At 57.7% G+C, this 25,619-nt stretch overlaps 3 protein-coding genes across 4 annotated transcripts; 1 reads left to right on the forward strand and 2 right to left on the reverse strand.

Moving 5' to 3' along the window:
* Positions 1 to 502: 502 nt before the first annotated feature.
* Positions 503 to 8,929, reverse strand: LOC135976871 (interferon-inducible GTPase 5-like). Its single transcript, XM_065574579.1, has 2 exons — positions 8,615 to 8,929; positions 503 to 3,143 (listed from the first exon to the last, which is right to left on the reverse strand). The coding sequence occupies exon 2, from the start codon at positions 3,113 to 3,115 to the stop codon at positions 1,850 to 1,852; it is 1,266 nt and encodes a 421-aa protein (XP_065430651.1). The 5' UTR covers positions 3,116 to 3,143; positions 8,615 to 8,929; the 3' UTR covers positions 503 to 1,849.
* A 9,981-nt stretch (positions 8,930 to 18,910) lies between these two features.
* LOC101934497 (single-pass membrane and coiled-coil domain-containing protein 3-like) lies at positions 18,911 to 21,111 on the reverse strand. 2 transcript variants are annotated; one of them, XM_065573847.1, is made up of 2 exons: positions 20,977 to 21,111; positions 18,911 to 19,736 (listed from the first exon to the last, which is right to left on the reverse strand). In XM_065573847.1, exon 2 carries the CDS (start codon positions 19,723 to 19,725, stop codon positions 19,060 to 19,062), a length of 666 nt encoding a protein of 221 aa, XP_065429919.1. In that variant the 5' UTR covers positions 19,726 to 19,736; positions 20,977 to 21,111; the 3' UTR covers positions 18,911 to 19,059. The 2 variants fall into 2 exon arrangements, with proteins under 2 accessions (XP_065429919.1, XP_065429920.1); XM_065573848.1 differs by having other exon boundaries at positions 20,858 to 20,984.
* Positions 21,112 to 21,216: 105 nt separating this feature from the next.
* Positions 21,217 to 24,153, forward strand: LOC135976713 (uncharacterized). Its single transcript, XM_065573846.1, has 2 exons — positions 21,217 to 21,551; positions 23,154 to 24,153. Exons 1-2 carry the CDS (start codon positions 21,217 to 21,219, stop codon positions 23,992 to 23,994), a joined length of 1,176 nt encoding a protein of 391 aa, XP_065429918.1. The 3' UTR covers positions 23,995 to 24,153.
* The last annotated feature ends 1,466 nt before the right edge of the window (positions 24,154 to 25,619 follow it).

The raw sequence follows: 25,619 nt of genomic DNA on the forward strand, positions 1-25,619 counted from the left end.
CCAGCTGGGCACTTCCCCTCCCGGGCTCCAGCGGCGGCTGCTGCGTGCTGCTCCCTGACTCTTCAGCTCTGTAAGAGCAGAGCTGCCCGAGCGCTACCGGCTTCGGGCAACCCCCATCCCTCCGGACCCTGTGCCCCAGGAGCCCGGGAGGGGAAGTGCCCGGCCGGCGGCGCAGGGTCCGGAGGTATGGGGGCTGCCCAAAGCTGGTAGCACTCGGGCAGCTCGGCTCTTAAACAGAGCCAAGGAGTCAGGGAGCACAGAGCCGCTGGAGCCCACTCTAAGGTAAGCCAGGGATGCCGGAAGCTGGGAGTATTTTTCCCGGACATGTTCGGCTTTTTGGAAATTCCCCCCGGACGGGGGTTTGATTACCAAAAAGCCGGACATGTCCGGGAAAAATCGGACGTATGGTAACCCTACCTTAAGCCATGGGCCTTTAGCAATGGTGAAATTCAGAGACACGGGCTCTTAGTCCAGATGAAATGCAAGTTTATTATAACTGAAATATTAAATCATTTCTACAAGACAAGAGGGGCCGGTTCTGGGGGTGTGAAAGGATCGCAGAACCGGATCTCTAATCATTATGGAAACAAAATCAACAAATCAATGGGTTATTGAGGGAAGGCAGAAGCTGACGCACTGGCTATTGACTGTGGAATAGATTTGGCCAAACCAGCCGCAATGTATCGAAGTCTCCAATTGCTCAAATGAATTGTTCAATCATCGGCTCTTATAATAAACTACAGAATAGGCTCCCACTGAGAATAGCAAATCAAGAAGCAATAGATGTACATAAACTCAGCATCAAACACTAAAGCCTCTCTCCACAGGAACTCACCAGCCAGGAATGGGAGCGCAGCCCAGAGTATAAGTGACAGCTGCCACTCAGCCAGGTCATTATCAAGCATCCAATATGGGTTTATCAGCCAGACACATCTTGACCCTTCTCCATTTCAATCCAGGGCCATTCACAGGGTTAATAGCACAGCCAGACACAGGTGCTTCCCTGGACAAATCTCCCTTTGCATAAGGGGCTGGTTAAACCTATGAGCGCAGAGACAGAATTACAAAGATCAGTCTCAGCATTTCTTAATCGATTATTGTCTCACTTGAGAACCTAGGACCCTGTCAGGAGATGGCCCTGTTGCGCTAGGTACTGTACAGACACAGAACAGAAGGATGGGCCCTGCCCCTGAGAGCAACAATCTAAGACTAGACCCAGCAGGCGGGTGCTCCAGGCAGACGGGGGAGCACACGGGAGCAGGGAGATGGTTGGGATAACACAATGGGCAGCGCTCCCAGAGCTCCGGCTGTGGGCCATTGTCAAGTGATCCAGAGGGTCCATGGCCGGGGTGAGGCTGAAGGAGGCGTTTGCAGAAGGTCAGTCCGGGGGCTCCATGGGGGGTTACAGGTGGCTCCTCCCTGGACAGGGGCAGCCTGGGGGAAAGTCACTGTTAGTGTTGCTCCCCGTTGTCTCCCAGTGAAGAGTTCGATGGGCTCTGCCCTGGCCCTGCTCTCGGCTGGGGCCTGAAATAACCATTCCCTGAGCTCCCTGCAGAGCGCGTGAGGCACTGGGGACCCTGGGGAGCTTTATCACAACTTGGCCGCGTTCGCTGGGGAAATAAAGAAACAACAAAGAACAGGGTCAGTCAGGATCCCTCCCCCCCCACCTCCCATTTTATGAATCAAATTCAGTATGTTATGGTGGGGGGGAGACCTCCGTGGAAACGGAGCTCAGAGCTCAGTTATGGTGAAGTTTCACACCCAATGCAGAAAAGCAGCAGTTTCATGAGACTTCCCACAGCTCTGAGCGCCGAGCTCCAGCTGGGACAGGGTCTTTACTTTCATCCTTTCAGTCACGGTCTCCCTCCATAACCACCTCCAGAACTCGTAGAGCGTCAGCAGCATCAGCATCCAGGAAATTCTTCAACATGAAGTATGTGGTAGGGAGAGAAACTGCTGCAGCTGACACACAACCTACCACAGCACCTACCACTGGTACACATTTTAATAAAATTGTTGAATATTGCACTGCCCCAGCCATGTACTTGGTCAGTAGCTTAATTACAAGATCTTTTGTTATTTCCTCACTCAGTGGGGACTTTATAACGGCCTTCAGCTCTGCAATGGGCTTGTTAGCCTGTCTAGCAAGTGTAGCGAGAGCGTTTTCATTGAGGCCGAAGTCCCTGCAGTACTCTTGCAGGGACGTCACCAGCATGCTCGTATCGTAAACAATGGAGAGACCTGGGATAGGAGCAGCAGCGACTGCGCATGACGCCAGACTTTTCAGACAGATCTGCCTATGCAGTTGTTGTTTTTTCTTCTCCAGGATTTCTTTAGAAACATTGGACAGGGATCGTAGGAGAGTGAGTCTCTTGTGACCGGGGAGCTCATCCACAAGCGTTTCCTGCAATTTTGGAAAATCATAATTGCATAAGTCCTGTCTAGATACAAGAAAAACGCGTGGGGAGACCATCCCTCCTGCTTCCAGGCCTTTGATGCAATTCTCTCTGATGGCATCGAGGATCGCACTCTCACTGTACTGATGTGACCTTTTCGTGGCAGCTTTCCTCTGCTTCAGGATTCCCTCCTCGTCATAGTGTCGTTTTTCATTTGTCAAATCCTGGTCCACCTTGGAGCGCACAAAGTAAAAGTTCTTCCCCTGTCTCTGGATCTCCTGGGCGAGTTCAATATCGTGGGTTTTGAAGCGGGTGCAGGAGATGATGATGAAAAAGTCGTAGCGGCTGAACCCCACCTGCTCGAGGTAAGTGTCTGATTTAAATTTTGGGGTCCCGATCCCTGGCAGATCCCAGACTATTACATTTGGGTAGCTAGGATGTGGGTAGGCAGTGGGCTCCATTGTTGTTTCATTCACCCCCGTATCAGCCGCATCGTCATCTGTATCCCCCAGGCCCCGGATGGCGTTGACAAAGGACGATTTTCCAGAGCCCGCCTCCCCCGTGACAGCGAAGTTGAGAGTGATTTTATCAGCCATCTCCAGAGCTTCTTTCGCTTTAGCAGCTGCTTCGGTGAGGTTTCCTTTCCCGACAGCAGCCTTCAGTGCTTCCACATCCTCTTCAAGTATCTTGGGAAGCTCTTTAGCATCTACCCCAGCCATGGCAGCTCCAGTGCACTGCTCAGCCTGCCTGCGAAAAGACAATGAGACATTCCATGTACGGTTAGTTTAGACACTTCCCCACGTTCCAGCCTCTTCCTGGAGTGGCGCAGGGCAGGGCAGGCAGGCAGGGAGCATGCCCTGCCCCCGGTGCACGTCCGGCCGGAGCCGCTCTAGGTAAACACTGGCGGAGGGCAGGGGGGCTGCGAGGGGCTCGTGGGCCACAGAAAATAGCCCCACGGGCCGCTGGCTGCTTGTTTGAGACCCCTGTCTTAGATAGGGTTACCATCCGTCCGTATTTCCCCGGACATGTCCGGATTTTGCGTCTCTAAATAGCCGTCCGGGAGGAATTGGTAACAAGGTTAAAATGTCCGGGGAGGTTTTCTCCCTCGCCTCCCTCCCTCCCTTCCATGCAGAGTGTGGCTGCTGATTGGGCGGCTAGGCCGATTGACCCACTCCCATTGGCCTCCAGCAGCCAGAGCCCTCCCCTGCTCCCCCCTCCCTCTCTCTGTAGTCCTGTGTAACAAACAAACCGACCCATGTGGAGCCAGAATGGTAAGAGGAGTGGGGGGGGGGCAGTCAGGGAGCGGGGGAGTGTTGGATGGGTCCCCAGCCTCCACCTGCCACCCCCCCTCCGTGGGTCCCCCCTCCCTGTCTGCCTCTCCCTTGTCTGCGTGTACTGCCAGAGCCAGCAGCAACTGCTGTCTGCTGCCCCCGGGTCCTAGTGCCCCCATCCACTAATGGGAAGACAGGCTGCCCTTACCCTGCCCTTCCACCCTAGCCCTGAGCCTCTCCAACACCCCAAACCCCCCAGCCCCAACCCTCATCGCCCCACACCCTAATCCTCTGCCCCAGCCCTGAGCCTCCTCCTGCATCATGAACCCCTCATCCCCAGACCCACAGCCCTCACCCCTGCATCCCCTCCTATCCCCAAACTCCCTCCCAATCCCCCTCCCTCTTCCCACACACCCCCTCCTGCCCTCAAACTTCCTCCCAAAGCCTGCACCCCCTCCCTTTGCACCGCCTCTCACCCCCAAACTCCATCCCAGAGCCTGCACCCCTCACCCCCTCCTGCACACCCACCCCCTGCCCCAGCCCGGAGCCTGCACCCAGCACCCAAACTCTATCCCAGAACCTGCACCCCTCCTGCACCCTAATCCCCAGCCCAGGACCTGCACCCCAGACCTCCTCCCCCCACCCAACCCCCCTCCCAGAGCCTTAGGCAGGTGGGGTGGGGGGTTCTGGGCACCACCAAAATTTCTACAACCCTGCCACCCATGCGAGTGGATAAGGGTCAGGGCAGTCAGGGGACACGTAGGGTCCTGGGGGGGGCAGTTAGGGTAGGGGGTTCTCAGCAGGGGGCAGTCAGGGGACAAGAAGCAGGGGGGGTTGGGGTTCTGAGGGGAGCAGTCAGGGGGTGGGAAGTGGGATGGAGTGGATGGGGCGGGGCTAGGGCGGGGCTTCCCCCCCCCCCAGTGTCCTCTTTTTTGTTTGTGGAAATATGGTAACCCTAGTCTTAGAGGAAGCAGAGGGACAGAGTTGCTTGGGCACAGAGCCCACTGGATGGCAGGCATGGGGATTTTGGAGTGAGGAAAGTGCCTGTGACTGTTTCTGCTGTGTTCAGAAACCACATCTGTGTGTGCGCTCTGTGTAAATAAACAAGCTCACACCAAGAACAGACCTGGCTTGTGTCTTTGATTCCTCCTCGTAATGCAAATAGCCCTGCAAATAATGGTGAACCCCATGGCCCCAAGAGGCAACAGTATTAAGTGGGACTTTCATTTTAACAATCTCCCTCATTCATTCCCTGTCTTTTTGGAGAACCCCTGCTTGCCAGTCTGTAGGATGGTGTCAGAGATGGTATGAATTGTTCTTTTGGGGGATAGAGGGAAAGTTAGTTTAGACGAGCTGGAGCGGCTGCGAGGGCAGTGGCTCAGGGAGAAGGGGTGGTGCGAGGGTGGGATCTTGGGGGGGAAGGGGCAGGAGTTTGGGGGTAGGGGAAGCATGGGGGGCACAGTTTAGGTGGTAGCGCCCCCCCCACACACACACACACTTTTAGGAATCTTCGGTCACCACTGGCAAAAGGAGAAATTACGTGGAGAAGGAAAATAACCAGGAGGGAGGGGTGTCAGCAGGAATCCGTCTCTCATCCCAGGTGGAGTTTAGCGGATTCAGCTGGAGCTGGTGGCGTCATGTGGCTCCCACTCTGACCTGCTCTGGTCATCACATCTCTGAGGATGAGGAGGAATACAAGGCCCAGTAGAGTCACGGTGGATCCTGGGGTTCCAGGAGACAGTGGGGGTGGCAGCCATGCTGGTGAGGCGTGTTTCTTTCAGTCCCCCCATCCCAATGCTCCTATTTAGTGACCCCCAGATACACAATATCCGGGTGGGGGGATAGGTCTAGTCCCATCGACGTTAATCACTCAAACATGCTATGGGGATTTGAACTCTGGAGGGTGCCTCCCATTTCCGGACTTTCTCAACTCATTGTGGTGCCAGCCTGGGACTTCACCCAGAGCCCGGCCCACCCTGGAGCCTTAGCCCAGCTCTTTTCCCTCCTTCAGTCCCGTCTGTTGGTCTCCTGCTTTGTTGACTTTTGCAGTTTGTCTAACGGGCTACATTGGCCTTTTGTCACCTTGGACGCGCTGGACTGTGCCATTGGGGCCAGCGCTGACGGGCGGGGGACAGTGTCCCCTACTGAGCACAGTGACCCCTAGCACCACACTGGGGCATTGGGGCCAGCACAGACTGTGAGGGGAAAGCGCCCTTACTGTAAATCCCACCCCACTCCCTGCAGCACAGCATTGCCCGTCGAGCTCCCTGTCCCACTCCTGGGAGCGCGGCGCCCCCAATGCACCCTCATCCCACTCCCTGCAGCACGCTGCCCCCTACCGAGCCCCCACCCTACTCCCTGCAGCACAGCACCCCCTACCAAACCCCCACCCCACTCCTTGCAGCACGCTGCCCCCTACCGAGCCCCCACCCCACTCCCTGCAGCACGCTGCCCCCTACCGAACCCCCACCCCACTCCTTGCAGAACGGTGCCCCCTACTGAGTCCCCTGCCACCCTCACTGCAGCACAGTGCCCCCTACTGAGCCTCCCAGCTCCCTGCAACGCAGCGCTGCCTGCGAAGCCCCGTTCTTATCCATGCAGCGTGGGGCTCTCTGCTGAACCTAAATAACGCTCTCCCTGCATGAGCCCCTGTCCCATCCCTGCAGCACGGCAGCCTGTAATGATAGTTGTAGCCACCACAGCTGAGATTTCTCTCCCTGGCCCTGTTAGTAACTACACACTGTGAACTTTTCACAGCACGACCATTAACCCTAAAGGATAAAATGATGTCACAGAGCTCACGGATTCCAGGACTTTCAGAGACCTCCGGGACATTTTCCGCTTTAGCCCTGGGTCGGGTGGAGGCCGGATCTGTCAGCCGGTCGGGGCCCCGGAGCTCTGAGCTGCTGCAGGTGGTGTGTGTGTGTGTGTGGGGAGGGACGACCCGAAGGAGCCTGGGCAGTGACGTAGGGCCCTGAGGCACCGCGGGCCCTGGAGCTGTCAGCCGTCATGGTGCAAGTGCTAGACTCCCCCTCCCCCTGCCCACAGCGAGGCTCGGGCTCTCTTTCCTCCCCACCGTGGGGCTCGAGCTTCAGTCATCCCCTCATCAGCCCCTCCCCCCATTATTTTTGGTTATTGCCTGCGACCTGTCCCTGACTTTTACTAAAATTAATCGTGACAAAAGCTTAACCGTATCCCCATCACACTGTAATACAATGTACAGGAGAGGGGAGGAGCCCTGAGGAATCACATGGCAACTGCGTGGCCTAGTGGAGACACCCCTGGACTGGGACTATTCCTAGCTCTGCCACAGGTCTGTTGGTTGACCTTGGGCAAGTCACTTCCCTTCCCCATGCCTCAGTTTCCCATCTGTATAATGGGGATAATGATGTAAAGCTGTTTGAAATGTCCTGATATAAAGCACCAGGGAACACTTCGGTGTTTTGATTATTACCTAGGCACAGTAGCATGGCAACTGCAAACCTAGGTGGGGACGACAGCTGTCTAAATGGCCACGAACTCCCACCAACAACCATTTCTCTTTTGGTTTAAAACACTAGAAAGTAAAATAGCAAAATCTTCATTGAGGCAGAATTCAGGTTGCCCAGTGAGAGCTCCTGCCCTGCCAGAGCAGTGAGTTCAGCACAACTCCAACTTCTGAAAAGCAGGAAACAGAGTTAGGGCAAAGGCCCACATCACCTTAGCTCTGCCCCCTTCGAGCGATGCCCCCTGTGCTCAGAACATGCCCACGCCCACTCTGCCTGGTCAGGGTTATTCACTGGCGCTACCTGCACTTGTCCTAGGCTCAGACACTGACCTGCTCCCCGACAGAACACCACACCTGGAACATTCAAACCACGTCAGCCCCTTTTCCAGCCCCGTCACCCTAGCACCCAGGATAACACCTAGACGTGTCCTTTCACCTGATCATCACTAATTGCACAGCCTGCGCTCAAATCCCACCTCACTGCTAACAATCCCCAGTGCCCTGCTACTGACCCAACCTGCTCAATTCTGTATAGAATCGATGCAGACTGGAACCTCCAGGGTCCATGGGCACCTCGTTCCTTTGATCACACACCTGGGGGAATCAGACCCAGATCTCCTCAGTTCTCAATCACAGTTCTCCTAGTCAGCTCCAGCTTATTCTTCCCCCATTCAGGACAATTTACACCTCACCCAGTGACTGCAGCTGGAGTTCACACAGACAAGTCCCAGGGTCTATTGGCAGCGCCGGGTGGAGGTCGGGGCGGGGGGGGGCAGAGCTATGATAAAGCATTTACCTTAACTCTGCATTTCATGGTCTTCAGACATTTGAGTTTTGCTGAACTTGACATTCTGGAAGGGCCCAAGGTATCACTGGGCACCTTTTCTCTGTGTTAATGAAGGTTTTGCTGCTTAATCTATCCCTGCCCACCCCCTGCAGCACAGCGCCCCCTCCTGACCTTCCCAAACTTCTTCCGAGCCCTGCCTCCCTGCAGCACAGCCCCTGTACTGAGCCCCCCGCCCCACAGCAGGCCCCCCAGACTGAGCCCCCCGCCCAGCTTCTTGCAGAACAGCGCCCCCTACTGAGCCCTCACCCCACTCCATGCAACATGATGCCCGTAACTGATGCCCACCACGCTGCTCCCTGCAGCACAACTCCCCTAATTAACATGCCAGTGGCTCCCTGCAGCCCAGTGCTCCCACCTGAGCATCCAGCCACCTTCCCTGGGGCATTGCGCCCCCTGTGAGATCACCAACCTCTCCTTGGAGCACAGCGCCCCCTACTGAGACCCTGTCCCACTCCCAGAAACACAGCACCGCCTAATTAGCCCCTGACCTGCTCCTTGCAGCACAGTGCCCCCGACTAACCTCTGGAAGGAAAGTCACCCGCCATTACACCCTCCTCCCCTCCTGGTTGCACCTATGGTTTAACAAGCCGCAACCCAGAAAAGAATCTCTCACCGTTAGTCCTGAAACACTTCAGTTCTTCTGAGCTTTATTGAAGTAGAACAGATGGGCCAGTCTCCAGCTGTGATCTCTTCACACACAGACACGTCTCGTCCTTATATACTGATCAGAGCCATTGATCTGATTAATATAGGAAGTGAAGGTAGCAAGTCACAGATCACCTGCAAAGCTCCCCCCGTCCTCACAAGACAGACTGCCTAAGCAGGCCTGTTTGCTTCCTCTTCAGAGCCGGTAAACAGTGTAGTTGCCAGAGTTACGTTACCACACAGCTCTTTCTAAGCAGTCACATTTATTCTTAAGCTAAATACGATACAGATAAACCATATTAAAAACAATAAACGCACCTACTCACATGCTAATAAGCTCCCCAGAGATCCCCCAACTCCAACAAGAGCTGAGCTCTGGCTGGGAGCAGCCCTTCAAACCCCACCCACGGGTTTCTCTGGGGTCACAAACTCGTAACAGCTTTTGCTCAGAATAAGCCCTGAGTCTTACGGGCCTCAGCCGGCCCAGTCCTTGCAGCCCTTCCCTAAGGATTGGGGAACCCTGGGACCAGAGGTCCTGTCCATTTGCAGGTGGCGGTGCTTCTCTGAACACGGTACAACCTGACTGAAATCCCCACTGTTCTCAGGATGTAGTTACCCCACCTCGTGCAGATACAGACAATCCCTGACCCACAATGATCTATGAACAATTGCATTTCATACAACAGACTCCAAAGACAATGAACTTAACCCAATAAGCTTCATCCGGGATATTGCCGTATCTGTTACGCTTGTTATTACAGGTGTTGTCTGTGATTGATGAAATGACGACTCGTTGACAGGCCTCTACTGTATCAATGATGTCAATGCAGACGCCATGGAAGGAATTCCACAGGTCGATCAGTCAGGAGAAAGGAATGTTCAGCGCCCCTTTGTCATACACAAGCCTGGTCTATGAAGGGGGGATTTTCTGGCAGGTAGCTGGAATGGTTCAGGCTGCAGTACCACTTCCCCGCATCCGTGATGTATTTACACCCCTGTATCGTGCTGATTAATCTTCGACCAATAATCTCTGATTAGTAACCTGATTGATCCTGGTTATCTGACCTCTTATTAACAGAGTTGAACCTGTAGCTCTACCTAGATACCAAGGGTATCAGTGCCTGGGAGCAAACGGAGATAAATGTGTGCCCCTCCCCTGGCCAGCGCCAGGACATTCTCGAGAGAGCTGCCAGGAGAGGAAGAGGAAGGAGGCGTTAGGCAGCGCTCCCCACTGCACCCCCCCTCCCCCCGTGAAAATCACAGACTTAGCCAGTGCAGAGACTCAGCTGCCATTAAAACAAAAAAGTCTCCAGGGCTCCGATCGCCAAAGGTCTTTAGGTGCCTAATTCCCGTCAGTCCATGGGAGTTCTGCGCCTAAACACCTTGGAGGTTCTAGGGCGGAAGGACTCGGCCAGTGGGTCCCGCACCCCCGAAAGCGTCACACCCCAAACCACGTGGTTCCACAGGACACTTGGGTCCTTCCCAGAGGTGCAGCTCGCCAGGGTCCCCCTTTGGAAAGCAGAACTCCCCCCCAGCAGCCGAGACCCCGCCCCTCCCAGTCCGAGCTGGCTGCGGAGAGCCGGGCCGGGCTGGTTGGCAACCACAGACAGAACCAAAGTGTTTTGCGGGAATGTGTCGATTTCGACCCGATCGGTTTCGACGCGGGACACGGCTCTGGGTTGAGTCCTTTCGCTTCGGCCTTTATACGCCACCAAACAGCCCTTTAAATCCCGTCCCCTGGGATACGGACCAGCTGCGCGCAGCCAGCGCATTGCACCCTTAGCCACAAGAACCTGCTTCCAGCAGGGGGGGGCGGGGCGCAAACTTTTATGGCTGGGCCGGGCCCCCTTTGAAAATAGTTCAGGCTCTGACGACCCCACCACATGCCCCACAAGTGTTAGCAAATCACTGGTCATAGAGGGGAACTGAGTGAAGCCTCTAATCGCCATCCCTGCATCAACGGCGCTGAAGCCCCAGTGGGCATCGCTGGCGCCCTCCACCCCGGTGCCTGCCTGCTCTCTTCGGCTGGGCTGGTAGGAGCCTGCATTGGCTTCAGCTCTGTCCTCGTCTCTCTGCCCGGGTGCAAACTCTCCTCCTACGGCCCTGCTTCGCACTTCCGCTGCTGAGCTGCAATACAATGAAACCTCGTCCTGCCCGAGCTGTGGGGTGCTGCTGCCCGTGCCCCTGTGCTGCTGCCGGCGGCGGCACTGCCCCCAGAGCTGGGCGGCTGGAGAGCTGAAACCCCTCCCCGGCAGAGTCCTCGAAATATGGTACCTCTAGAGCTCGTGATCCCCCTACAACAGCCTCGCACCCCCTTCTGGGGCCGGCCCCCTAGTTTCAGAAACACTGACTGGGGAGTTTCCGAAATGATCTTCTTCAGCGGGCACAGATCACTTCCACCCGGCGTCATCACTGATCCACACCCACGCATCCAGCTGCTGCCCCAGTCTTGGGGACCCTGGGGACCCTCTCCGGGTGCAGCCCTGCCGAGAGCTGGAACCCCCAGCCAGCCGCCGGCCCCCGGGGTGCGATGCAGCCCTTGAGGGTATGTCTGCACTGCAACTAAACCCCTGTGGCTGGCCTGCCGGGCTGCAGACTAGCAGTGTAGACGTGCAGGCTTGGACTGGAGCCCAGGTGGTGGGACTGTGCCTGGGGGGACGGTCCCAGAGCCCGGGCTCCAGCCTGAACCCAGATGTCTACATGGCAATTTTTAGCCCCCCAGCCTGAGTCAGACCAGATGCCGCTGTTCCACGGGGCTTTTAGTCCAGTGTCGACGGACCTGAGACTCCCCCGTCACTTCGACACTCCCTGTCCCCGGGCTCCACCCCAAGGGCGCGCTGCCTCCGGTTCGCAGTGTCGCTCTCTTGGGGCCCGCAGCAGCTGCAAAGCGGGTAACAGCCTGACATGCTTTGCACACCCCATCTAGCACTGCAGTGCCCCTGTACCTCACCACCGCCGCAGGGACAGTTCCTGCCTGACAGCTGTTAGTTAGAGAGGGGGTCATGCCCTGGAGCATGAGAGTGTTTAATCTTATCAAACTTAACAAATAAGAAATTCTTTTCTAATGTCATTCTGGCTCTCCTCATTAGCCATATAAACGTCAGATCCCTTTCTGGGTCTTGCTGGGCTCTCTGCATCAGCAAGATCATGAGACAGTGAGTTCCACAGGTAACTCCCAGGGTTGTTGTGAAACAGCATTCCCTCTACTCCATTTCATAGGGGCTCCCTGTCGGTTCCATTGCACATCCCCTTGGCCTTGCGCTGGGGATCCTGGAGGGGAAACTCTTTAAGCTCCTCACCTGCGCTCTCTGCTTTGTTTCCCAGCCTCGTGATGCTGTCCCTGTTCTCCGGCACAGAGAGCGAAAGAGAGAGGCTCGTGCGTGCCAGCCAGTCCCTGCTCAACTCCCTGGAAGGATGCATCTCGGCCACCCACGCTCTGCTCCGCATCCTCAACCAGCACCTTGACACCAGCGTGTCCCTGGAACCAGTGGGGGGCAGCGTCGGCGTGGGGGAGAACTTGGAGCGCCTGCTGCGGGCGGCGTGGGAGATGCACGCCACAGCAGAGCAGACGGACAGACACGTGCGGAAGAACACCAGCCGGGACCTGTACGCCCACATGGCCTCGCCCCACATCTCGCTACAGGAGAAGGGGGCCATCGTCCGGGACTTCCACCAGGCCACCATGGGGATCTTCGGCAGCGTGGGTGGCCCCATGGTGGCCGTGCTACTGCAAAACGCCGGCCTCCCGGAGCGGCTGGAGGCGGCTCTGCGGGAGTTGGAGGCCTCCCCGGTCCTGCACCTGCCGATGGACGCCCTGCGCCAGAGCAGCGAGGAGATTGCCAGGGCTGTGTCCGCTTGTGCCACCCCTGGGGGCCCAACTGTGGAAACGGCTGCAGAGCCCCCCGAGAATGGCCCCTTCTCTGGGACCGGCGTGGTGCAGAGTCTGGGCGAATACCTGCCCGATGTCCTCACGGGGCGTCGTGCTAGGAACGCCCTGGCAGCGGCCGCTGGGCACCTGGAGGAGGCGCTTCGGGCACTGGCACCGGCCTGCAAGTCTTTCCAGTTGGCAGCTGCCGCGGCTGAGGTCTACATGGCCCTGATCACGGAGCAGCAGCCGGGAACGGGCAAGGGGCCGGGCCAGAATCCTGCCGGTGTTGCCCATTGACCTGCGCAGGCAGAGCCGTGACAGCGCCCCCTCACCTTTGAACCGGACTCCCCTCCCGGCCCCTGGGGTAAATCAGGAGTGACTTGGGGAGAGGGGGGGACAATGGGGCCAATTCCCCTCTCTGATGTAAATCAGGAGTAACTCCATTGATGTCAAAGGGCCAATTCCCTTTCACTCTAGTGTAAATCAGGAGTAACTCGGGGGCGGGGGGGGGGTCAATAACCTGAACCACAAACGAACTGGTTACGGTTATTTTTCCTGCAATTTTTTTTGTGTGGGGGCGTTTGCTGAAAAAACAAAATAATAAAAAAATTCATTTTCAAAACCCCTTTCTGGTAAAAATAAAAACCCAGGTGGTGGTTTGGGTTGAAAGTTTGTGGTTTCGGTTTTTTAAAAACTTCCTTTTTAAAAAAAAAAAAAAGAATTGAAAACCTGATTTTTCTTTGTTACTTCAAAACTGACACATTGGTCCCAGCTTTGGTTCCAGGGTTTTCCCGGGTTTTGCAAACTGCCTCATTTCATGTGCAAACAGGGAGCCCAGATCCCCCGATATCAGGGGCTTTGTCTGGGACCCCCCAGACCGGGCAGGACACGGGGTGACCAGGGGTGGGTGTGAGTGAGAGCTCATTCCCCAGCGGGGGCTCTCAGCCCCTGCGAGGGTGGGTGGAGGGGTGCAGGGCTGGGCTGGGCCAGAACACACCCGCCCAGAGGACCCCGGGGTGGAGCAGGGGGCTCTGGAGTCGCACTGCAGTGGAATTATCACCAGGGAGCAAATGCTGGGGTCAGGGAGCTGCAGGTCCGGTGCTCCAGGACAGTCGCTGGGGGGCTGTACAGGGGCCAGCCCCCCATTAGGGTCTCACTCTGTCGCCAGGGGAAGCCACTTGGCTTCACCACCTCTTGGGACCCAACCTCGGTGCTTGCAGCCCCCTCCCTCCAGTGTCTCCGCCTGAGACGCACACCTAAGGGAGATGTGTACCCCCAAAGGGGGCACTGCCCCCAGCATCTGCTGGAGCTCCTTGTCCAGCCGGTGGGGGAAGGGCAGGCGGGTTTGTTAGGTGGCTGCACCCAGCATGGCCAGTCCTCGGTCAGCCCAGAGAGCCGGAAGCTACAGCCTGGGCCATGGGCAGCTCCGGGCCCCAGCCAAGTGTGTCCGCCCTTGGCTCCCGCTCTTCCAGCTGACTTCCTGCAAGGGGTGGGGGGGTCACCCTGGGTGTTAGTTGCTAGGTCGGCAATGTCCCGGCAGGTTGGCTTTGCCACTGTCTTCATGGACTCGCCGGCGACACGGGCCCCAAATTGAGACAGCCAGGATCAGCCGCCCCTGGGTGGTAGCTTGCCTGAGAGAAAACAGCCCTTTCCAGCCCCTAGGGGCCAACGTGGCACATAGGGGAAACTGAGGCACAGACAGTCTTCATACAAAATAGTGCAAACACTTCCCACTGCGCTACTCTGTGCAGGTGCAACCTGAGACTCACAGGAAACGCATGTGAGCAGAGCTCCCACGACTGCCCGCTGGCATGGACACAGCCACGGGACTGAGTAACTCCCCTGCCCCCATGTATCTTAGGTGTGGGGCAACACGCACACACACACACACACACACACACAGAGCAGGGCTCATCCCCTCCAGCAGACACATATGCACACAGCACCTCTATGTCCAATGGGTTGCTATGTGCATCAGATAAGCCCCCAACCCCCCCTCCTCCCAGAGATTCCCTCATGTGACTGGGGTATGTGCCCCAGCCTGCTGGGTGAAGTGGTGTCTAATGGTTAGAGCAGTGGGGCTGGGAGCCAGGACACCTGGGCTCTGTCCCGGCTCTGGGAGGGGAATGGGGTCTAGTGGTTAGAGTAGGGGACTGTGTTCCAGGACTCACTGCAACTGGAGGGTTTTTGGGAGTTCTGACAGGGTCATTTCATGTTTGCAGGCCCATCTTCCAGTCCCTGCCTGGCCCACTCGCCCTATCGGGTGGCAATGAGGAGGCACCGGGCACCTGGCAGTTGAGGAGAGGAGAGGAGAGGAGATCTGAGGCCCAGGATCAGGCCCCAAGCCCATGTGTCCACCTCTGGCTTGTTGACTCTGGACCATGGCCCAGCCTCTCACCTACATTCCCTGCCATTCCCCTGCACTGGACCCACAGCTTGAAGTCTTGGGTTTCCCCAGCCTGGCCCCAGGTGCTCCGTACACTGGCTGGAGTCACCCTGGGGTAAATCAGGGGTAAAGCCATGGGGACCAATTCCCCTCTCCCTCACCTGGGGGTAAATAATTTCTGTAGCTCTTCTCAGAACCCTCCCCAATTGTCCAATGTCCTGTTTGACGTGTGGCTCCTCCCCAGATCTGGGCGCAGTCTCCAGTCAGGGTCTCCCCCATGCTGTATCCAGAGGGGACCCTACCTCCCAGCTCCTACTCTCTAATCCCCTGCTTCTCCAGCTCAGGGCCGTGCTCCTCCTCTCACCCAGGGAGCTCTGTCCCAGTGGGTTCCTCCAGGATCTCTGGGTCCTTCCCTCATCACTGCTTTCCAGGGTACAGCCCCCCACCATGTAACTCCTTGGGGGTCCTGACCCAAAAGGGGGTGGCAAGGCTATTGTAGGGCGGTCACGAGATCTATGGGTACCATATTTCGAGGACACTGCTGGGGGAAAGGAGGCAATACAGCTGTCCGGCCGCCCAGCTCTGAGGGCAGTGCCGCCGTCAGCAGCAGCGCAGGAGCAAGGGTGCAACGCCATGTACCTCAGACAGGACGAGGTTTCCCTTTTATTACAGCTCAGCAGCAGTGGGGACGTAGGAGGACAGTTTACAGTCAGGCCAGAGAGAGACGAGGACAGAGCTGAAGCCAATGCTGGCTCCTACCAGTACCGTTCAAGAGACCAGCTAGGCAGGGACGGCTTTAGGCCAATTCAACCAATTCCCCTGAATCGGGCCCCACCCCTAAGAGGGCCCCGCGCCCAAGCCCCAGTACGGCATACCGGCAGGTGCGCTGTACCAGGGTGGCCCAGCTTCCCCAGGGGGCAATTTAAAGGGCCTGGGGTTCCCAGCAGGGGCTGGAGCCCCAGGCCCTTTAAATTGCCACCAGAGCCCCACTGCTGGAGCCCTGGGGTAGGGCTGCGGGGATCTCGGGGCTGTTTAAAAAGTCTGGGGCTCCCGCTGCCTCTAGCGCCCCGGCCCTTTAAATAGCCACTGGAGCCCCACCACTTCCCCAGGGCTCCCGTGGCTATTTAAAGGGCCGGGGCGGTAGAAGCAGGGATGCCTCGGGCCCTTTAAATAGCCCCCAGAGCCCTGGGGTCACAGGGGGCTCCAGCTGCCTCTGCCGCCCCGGTCCTTTAAATAGCCCCTGGAGCCCCGCCACTTCCCCAGGGCTCCCGCGGCTATTTAAAGGGCCTGGGAAGTAGAAGCAGGGGAGCCTGCCGCCCAGGCCCTTTAAATAGCCCCCGAGCCCTGGGCTGCTGCTGCTATCCCGGTGGGGGAGGGAGGAGAAGAGCGCACTCACCGTACAGGATGGGCTGTACCCCTGTACCTGCACCCCCTGCCCGCAGCCAGCCCCTGCTGCACCCCCTGCCCACACCAGCCCGGCACCCCCTGGCCTTCCTGCACCAGCCCGTCTGCAGCCAGCCCTGCACCCCCTGCCTGCAGCCAGCCCCTCTCCAGCCAGCTGCTCACCCCTTGCCCTGTTTCCAGCCCCACACCCCCTGCCCTGCCCGCACCAGCCCCTGCCTGCAGCCAGCCCCACACGTCCTGCCCTGCCCACAGCCAGCCGCTGTCTCCAGCCAGCCCCTGCCCTGACTCCAGCCAGCCCCATGTCCACTGGTGCCCTGCAGTTCCCAGGGCAGTAACCCTGCACACCTGCTTCAATGAGGGGGGCAGGGAGCAGCTGGGACCCACACATGTGCACACCCTAGGGTGACCAGACAACAAGTGTGAAAAATCAGGGTGGGGGGTAATAGGATCCTATATAAGCAAAAGACCCAAAAATCGGGTCTACCCCTATAAAAATGGGACATCTGGTCACCCTAGCACACCCCCAGGGAGTGGCAGGGACCCACTAGGGTGACCAGATGACAGGAAGAAAATATCAGGACACAAGGGGTGGGGTAACCAGTGGAGCAAAAAAAATCAAAAACTGAGTGCTGCCGGTGTAACGACACAAACAGCTCCCTCTCCCAATTCTCTACTGTGGCCCAGTGCTGCTGGCAGTTGGGGTGGGGAGGAAGCCGAGAACAGCTGAGTGCTGCGGGCAGAGGAGATTATGCACCCTCCCTTAGCTATGCATACCTTCGAGGGTGACCAGATGTCCCGATTTTATAGGGACAGTCCTGATTTTTGGATCTTTTCCTTATATAGGCTCCTATTACTCCGCACCCCCCGTCCCGATTTTTCACACTTGCTGTCTGGTCACCCTAATACCTTCAGCCTCTGGTTTTCAGGAGAGGGGGGAAAAAACCAACCGAGAACAGCTGAGTGCTGCCAGCGGTCAGAGGAGACGAAAAAAAAAAAAAAGCCGAGAACAGCCGGCGGAGGGGGAAAAAAAAAAAAGCGGAGTGCAGCATCCCGACCGAAGATCAATCGGGATGCGGGACAAATACCTAAATATCAGGACGGTCCCGATTTTATCGGGACGTCTGGTCACTCTAGGACCCACACATGTGAAACAGAGCTCATTTCTAGTTCAGTCCCATCTTTTCAAAAAAGAACTTTAGGTAGGGTTAACATACATCCGTATTTTTCCAGACATGTCAGGCTTTTTGGTTCTTAAATCGCCGTCCGGGAGGAAAATACGGATGTATGGTAACCCTATTGGTACAAAATATACATACTATGGCACATCTCTTAAATCAGAGCTTTTTATAGGGATCCGGTTGCTAAGAAATGAAAGGCTTTTTTTTACATTTTTTTTTAAGTCATCCCTGCCGGGGCCCTGCCGAAAATGTTCGAATTGGGCCCCGCACTTCCTAAAGCCGGCCCTGCAGCTAGGCACCGGGGTGGAGTGTGCCAGCGAGGCCCAGACAGATGCGGCTGAGTGAGCTGATCTCCGGCCTGGGCAGCCGTAGGGAAGCCACTGGGGGCTTCAGTGCCATTGACTGCAGGGATAACGCCGACATGCTTCATTTAGTGCTCCTGACAGTAAGTCCAGTGATTCGCTGTCACTTTGTGAGGGTGGGAGTGGGGTTGTCACAGCTGTAAATATTTTCAAAGGGGGCCCAGCCCTAAACGTTGGAGAACCCCTGCTCTAGAATGGGTTTTAAACCACCAGACGCCCTTTAGGACAGTAACATTTTCCATCTAGTTCCCTAGGCCGGAGCGTCTCAGCTCACCATCGTCCCAGAATCCCCCTCCTACCTAGTCTCGGATTCAGGTACGATGCCCTGAATTTAAACACCTGACAGACTCTAGCAATTGTTGGGGAAGTTACTGTCTTTGAGCTCCGCTCTAGCTCAACTCCCAGATCTGGGCTGGAGCAGAAAACCCTGAGGTAGGTTCTCCAGCCGGGGCCGGACACAGAGTTGGTCGGAAAGCTTTTGATAGAACCGTTTTCCATTGGAAAAGGCCGTTTTGTCAAAATTAAAATCTTTGGTGGGGACGTGTTGGTTTTGGATGGGAAAAGTCTAAATGAATTATTTTGACATTCTCATTCTGGGCGCTATTCCTGGCCTTCTGGCTGAGTCCCTTTCTGTGACTCAGTTTCCTCCTGTGTACAATTGAGGTATTGATACTGACCTTTCTGAGGCGCTTTGAGATCTACAGATGAAAAACACCATCTAGAGGGGAAGGATGGCCCAGTGGTTGTTGGGCACTAGTCTGTGACTTGGGAAACTCAGGCAATTCTCTGCTACACAACAGACTTCCTGTATGGGCTGGGGCAAGTCACTTTAGGCACCTAGCTTCCCTTGAAATCAGTGATGTTGCCTGAGTCTGCAGAGAGCCTGAGCCAATTGCTCTGAAATCAATGCAAGTTACGTGCTTAAATACCTGTGAATTTCTAGGCCTCAATTTCCCCATCTGTAGAATGGGGATAATAGCCCTGCCCTATCCCCAGATGTGGTGGAAGGATAAAGACATTAATGAAGCCAGAAGCGCTTTGAGCTCTACTAATGAAAAGCACTGTGTAAGAGCTAGAGATCATTTATTGTGCTGGCTTTAATGGCGCTGGGCTAAGTCACGCTAGATGGGAGCTGATCCCCACGGCCTTATTTTTACAAGTAATGGTAACTTGCAGCTTGGTCTGGAGTCGTCTGAGCGGCTGATTCTCCTCCGGCTATGGCAGCATGCAGGTGATCTTCATGATGGTTTTGGAATACTCATGGGAGGCTGGCTTGAACTCGTCCACCAGCGGCTGAAGCTCCCGAATCACTGTCTCCAGTTGGTCTCTCTCTATGCCGCCCAGGATCGCGCTGAAAATCAAGTCGACACCCACACCCAGGAGTGCACCAACAAATATGGCGCCGACAATGGAGGAACCGACCTTGACCACGAGCGTCATCATTTTGCTCATGACGCTGGTCGTCACCTTCGATGACACCAGCTTGATTAGGATCCCCAACGCTAACCCAGTGAAGCCGCTCACCCCCTTGGCCCAATTGTGGAGAATCTGCATCTTCTTGGCATCAGGCTCCTGGAAATCGTGAAGCTTTCGGTAGAGATCTGGCTCCAGTTCGCTCTTCAACCTTGCATCGATGGCCTGCAGCGTGTCTTGGATGGACTGTATGGCTGCGAGGAGTACGTCGCAGTTCTCCCGGACGGTGCCGTTCTTGTTCATCTTAATGGGGTGCAACTCGCAGTGACAGTGTGTGTTTAAGGCTTTAATCAGATCGTTGGTGGTATCAAAATTGAGCTCTATGCAGTTGATCAGGTCCTGGTGTAACCGCACCACCTCCTCCCGCCTCGCTGGGTTGCCAGGGTACAGGATATCGCTCCAGGACATTCTCGAGAGAGCTGCCAGGAGAGGAAGAGGAAGGAGGCGTTAGTAACCCTCCCCACTGCACACACACCCCCGTGCAAATCACAGACTTAGCCAGTGCAGAGACTCAGCTGCCATTAAAACAAAAAAGTCTCCAGGGCTCCGATCCCCAAAGGTCTTTAGGTGCCTAATTCCCGTCAGTCCGTGGGAGTTCTGCGCCTAAACACCTTGGAGGTTCTAGGGAGGAAGGACTCGGCCAGTGGGTCCCGCACCCCCGAAAGCGTCACACCCCAAACCACGGGGTCTCGGGAGGAAAGTGCCGCGAGGACCCAGCCAGAGCCTCCAGCTGGGAGAGGGAGAATCCGCCCAGCAACCTCGGGGCTCTCAGCCCCGCTCCCCAACAGACCCTCAATGGCCAGAGATCCCCCTCGCCCCCGCAGTGCCCCAGCTACTGCCCCAGACACCCCCACTTCTCCCCCCACGTTACCTCCCCACATTCCCCCGATCTCTGTCCCAGCACCCACCCCCTGCACCCCAACACCTTCCAGCACCCCGAACCATCCACCCAGGAGCGCGGCAGCATCCCCCATCTACCCGGCCACCTCCTGCCCCAGCCGCGGAGCTGCCCAGTTCCCGGCAGTTGCATGACTTGCTCCCTCCCCCCTGCTGCCCGGGGGGCCCAGCTGTGGGGCAGAAGCTGCCGTTTCTGGCTGTCTGCAGATTAGCCCATGAAGTAATTTGCTCAAAACGCCAGGCCTGGAGCTGGTCGCAGCTGGGCAGCTTTGTTCTGGCTTCAAGGGGCACCTGGGGATAGTTTCATTTTTTGCCTCCTCCCCAGAGCTGGGCGCAGTCTCTAGTCAGGGTCTCCCGCTATCCGGAGGGGATCCCACCTCCCGGCTCCCACTCGCTATTCACCCGTTTCCCCAGCCCAGGGTCGCGCTCACCCGCTTGGCCACAGCATCCCCTGGGGCGCTCACGGGCAGCTGGTTCCACAGGACACCTGGGTCCTTCCCAGAGCTGCAGCTCGCCAGGGTCCCACTTTGGAAAGCAGAACTCCCTCCCCCGCATCGGTTACAGACAGGGCAGCTCCCCCCTCTCACAGCGACCCCCCCCCAGTCTGTGGGTGACCGATGTTCTTTGTCCCTAGACATGGCACCTTGCCAGGGGCTGCATGAATCCCCTGTTGTTGGAGGAGCCCAGTTCGCCAAGCGATCCGGGGGCTCTCACTGCACGACCCCTGCTCCGATTCGTGTCTCCGCCGATGGGGCGAGTTACCTGCTCGCTGGGCGGGGGGGAAGCCGAGGGGCCGTTCGCCTGGGCAGAGGTCAGCTCGGGTCCGCGGGCAGCAGCCTGGGCTCTCCGGAGAGGATCCCTTTGCTGTGACGCTCCCCGCACGCCGGAGCAGGGACTCTCGCCTTTATAGGAGGCTGGTCCTTGCTGTCACTTCCCAGTCAGCCGCCGAGATCCCATTGGCAGACCCGGAGCCAGCTGTGGTCAGGAGCGCGGTGCCAGTGGATGTCACATGGGCCTTCAAGTGGCTGCTTCGTGCCTGCGGCTTCCAGTTCCCCGCGTGGTTTCCAGGAACTCGAGTCTGGCTGGTTTCCAAGCCCCCGTTTGCGCCTCAGTCACGAGGGGCAGAAAGATCCAGGATCGAATCAATCCATGAGCCCGGCCGGGCCCCCGCTGCGAGCGCCTCCTGCTGGCAGTGCCCGGGGGAATTGCTACCCCGCCCTTTGGCTTGTGCCAACTTCCCCTTTCTCCCCTAACGGGAGCTTTATAAGGAGAGGCGGAGAGCCGGTGTCGTTCGCTCCTTCGCCCACCGGGACAGCAACCGCGCCGAGGAGCTACAGGTGAGAGCCCCCGACCCCACCGATCGGGTCGGAATCGACGCGGGATACGGCTCGGGGCTGAGTCCTTTCGCTTCGGCCTTTATACGCCACCAAACAGCCCTTTAAATCCCGTCCCCCGGGATACAGACCAGCTGCGCGCAGCCGGCGCATTGCACCCTTAGCCACAAGAACCTGCTTCCAGCGGGGGGGGGGGGGGGGGGGGGACGGACGCAAACTTTTATGGCTGGGCCGGGCCCCCTTTGAAAATAGTTCAGGCTCTGACGACCCCACCACATGCCCCACAAGTGTTAGCAAATCACTGGGCAGAGAGGAGAACTGAGTGAAGCCTCTAATCGCCATCCCTGCATCAACGGCGCTGAAGCCCCAGTGGGCATCGCTGGCGCCCTCCACCCCGGTGCCTGCCTGCTCTCTTCGGCTGGGCTGGTAGGAGCCTGCATTGGCTTCAGCTCTGTCCTCGTCTCTCTGCCCGGGTGCAAACTCTCCTCCTACGGCCCTGCTTCGCACTTCCGCTGCTGAGCTGCAATACAATGAAACCTCGTCCTGCCCGAGCTGTGGGGTGCTGCTGCCCGTGCCCCTGTGCTGCTGCCGGCGGCGGCACTGCCCCCAGAGCTGGGCGGCTGGAGAGCTGAAACCCCTCCCCGGCAGAGTCCTCGAAATATGGTACCTCTAGAGCTCGTGATCCCCCTACAACAGCCTCGCACCCCCTTCTGGGGCCGGCCCCCTAGTTTCAGAAACACTGACTGGGGAGTTTCCGAAATGATCTTCTTCAGCGGGCACAGATCACTTCCACCCGGCGTCATCACTGATCCACACCCACGCATCCAGCTGCTGCCCCAGTCTTGGGGACCCTGGGGACCCTCTCCGGGTGCAGCCCTGCCGAGAGCTGGAACCCCCAGCCAGCCGCCGGCCCCCGGGGTGCAATGCAGCCCTTGAGGGTATGTCTGCACTGCAACTAAACCCCTGTGGCTGGCCTGCCGGGCTGCAGACTAGCAGTGTAGACGTGCAGGCTTGGACTGGAGCCCAGGTGGTGGGACTGTGCCTGGGGGGTTGGTCCCAGAGCCCGGGCTCCAGCCTGAACCCAGATGTCTGCATGGCAATTTTTAGCACCCCAGCCTGAGTCAGACCAGATGCCGCTGTTCCACGGGGCTTTTAGTCCAGTGTCGACGGACCTGAGACTCCCCCGTCACTTCGACACTCCCTGTCCCCGGACTCCACCCCAATGGCGCGCTGCCTCTGGTTCGCAGTGTCGCTCTCTTGGGGCCCGCAGTAGCTGCAAAGTGGGTAACGGACTGACGTGCTTTGCACACCCCATCTAGCACAGCAGTGCCCCTGTACCTCACCACCGCCATTCTGGCTCTCCTCATTAGCCATATAAACGTCAGATCCCTTTCTGGGTCTTGCTAGACTCTCTGCATCAGCAAGATCATGAGGCCGTGAGTTCCACAGGTAACTCCCAGGGTTGTTGTGAAATAGCATTCCCTCTACTCCATTTCATAGGGGCTCCCTGTCGGTTCCATTGCACATCCCCTTGGCCTTGTGCTGGGGATCCTGGAGGGGAAACTCTTTAAGCTCCTCACCTGCGCTCTCTGCTTTGTTTCCCAGCCTCGTGATGCTGTCCCTGTTCTCCGGCACAGAGAGCGAAAGAGAGAGGCTCGTGCGCGCCAGCCAGTCCCTGCTCAACTCCCTGGAAGGATGCATCTCAGGCACCCACGCTCTGCTCCGCATCCTCAACCAGCACCTTGACACCAGCGTGTCCCTGGAACCAGTGGGGGGCAGCGTCGGCGTGGGGGAGAACTTGGAGCGCCTGCTGCGGGCGGCGTGGGAGATACACGCCGCAGCAGAGCAGACGGACAGACACGTGCGGAAGAACACCAGCCGGGACCTGTACGCCCGCATGGCCTCCCCCCACACCTCACTGCAGGAGAAGGGGGCCATCGTCCGGGACTTCCACCAGGCCACCATGGGGATCTTCGGCAGCGTGGGTGGCCCCATGGTGGCCGTGCTACTGCAGAACGCCGGCCTCCCGGAGCGGCTGGAGGCGGCTCTGCGGGAGTTGGAGGCCTCCCCGGTCCTGCACCTGCCGATGGACGCCCTGCGCCAGAGCAGCAAGGAGATCGCCAGGGCTGTGTCCGCTTGTGCCACCCCTGGGGGCCCAACTGTGGAAACGGCTGCAGAGCCCCCCGAGAATGGCCCCTTCTCTGGGACCGGCGTGGTGCAGAGTCTGGGCGAATACCTGCCCGATGTCCTCACGGGGCGTCGTGCTAGGAACGCCCTGGCAGCGGCCGCTGGGCACCTGGAGGAGGCGCTTCGGGCACTGGCACCGGCCTGCAAGTCTTTCCAGTTGGCGGCTGCCGCGGCTGAGGTCTACATGGCCCTGATCACGGAGCAGCAGCCGGGAACGGGAGAGGGGCCGGGCCAGAATCCTGCCGGCGTCGCCCATTGATCCATGCAGGCAGAGCCGTGACAGCGCCCCCTCACCACAGCTCACGCACGGGCAGGCTTTGCCCCGGGCTCTGCGCTGGTTAACGAGCCCGGCAGAGCCCAGCATGTGGGGCTGGCAGCCGGGAACCGCAGCTAATAAAGGGAACTGAGCAAAACCCCAGGCCTGAGTCTTACTGGTTTGTCCCGGGTGGCGTGCTGGCCCAAGGGCCTTAGAACGAGACTCCCCACCCGGCCCCTGGGGAAAATCAGGAGTAACTTGGGGAGAGGGGGGAGCAATGGGGCCAATTCCCCTCTCTGATGTAAATCAGGAGTAACTCCATTGATGTCAAAGGGCCAATTCCCTTTCACTCTGGTGTAAATCAGGTGTAACTCGGTGGGGGGGAGGGATCAATAACCTGAACCACAAACGAACTGGTTACGGTTATTTTTCCTGCAATTTTTTTGTGTGGGGGCGTTTGCTGAAAAAACAAAATAATAAAAAAATCCATTTTCAAAACCCTTTTCTGGTAAAAATAAAAACCCAGGTGGTGGTTTGGGTTGAAAGTTTGTGGTTTCGGTTTTTTAAAAACTTCCTTTAAAAAAAAAAAAAAAAAGAATTGAAAACCTGATTTTTCTTTGTTACTTCAAAACTGACACGTTGGTCCCAGCTTTGGTTCCAGGGTTTTCCCGGGTTTTGCAAACTGCCTCATTTCATGTGCAAACAGGGAGCCCAGATCCCCCGATATCAGGGGCTTTGTCTGGGAACCCCCAGACCGGGCAGGACGCGGGGTGGCCAGGGCTGGGTGTGAGTCAGAGCTCATTCCCCAGCGGGCTCTCAGGTCTGGGCGTTGACCCGGCCCGTGGTACTTTGGGCTGGGCTGGGCCAGAACCCACCCGCCCGCAGGGCCCCAGGGTGCAGCAGGGGGCTCCGGAGTCGCACTGCAGTGGAACCAGCAGCAGGGAACAGATGCTGGGGTCAGGGAGCCACAGGTCCGGTGCTCTGGGACAGTCGCTGGGGGGGCTGTACAGGGGCCAGCCCCCCCTTAGGGTCTCACTCTGTCGCCAGGGGAAGCCACTTGGCTTCACCACCTCCTGGGACCCTACCTCGGTGCTTGCAGTCCCCTCCCTGCAGCGACTCCACCTGAGACGGACTTCTAAGGGAGACGTGTACCCCCAAAGGGGGCACTGCCCCCAGCATCTGCTGGGGCTCCCAGCCGGTGGGGGAAGGGCAGGCGGGTTTGTTAGGTGGCTGCACCCAGCATGGCCTGTCCTCAGTCAACCAGAGAGCCGGAAGCTACAGCCTGGTCCATGGGCAGCTCCGGGCCCCAGCCAAATATGTCCGACCTTGGCTCCCGCTCTTCCAGCTGGCTTCCTGCAAGGGGTGGGGGGGAGTCACCCTGGGCGTTAGTTGCTAGATCGGCAATGTCCCGGCAGGTTGGCTTTGCCATTGTCTTCATGGACTCGCCAGCGTCACGGGCCCCAAATCAAGACAGGCAGGATCAGCCGCCCCTGGGTGGTAGCTTGCCCTAGAGAAAACAGCCCTTTCCAGCCCACAGGGGCCAGCGTGGCACATAGGGGAAACTGAGGCACAGACAGTCTTCATACAAAATAATGCAGACACTTCCCACTGCGCTACTCTGTGCAGGT

The sequence above is a fragment of the Chrysemys picta genome, chromosome 20 (genome assembly GCF_011386835.1).
Source record: "Chrysemys picta bellii isolate R12L10 chromosome 20, ASM1138683v2, whole genome shotgun sequence".
NCBI lineage: Eukaryota > Metazoa > Chordata > Testudines > Emydidae > Chrysemys > Chrysemys picta.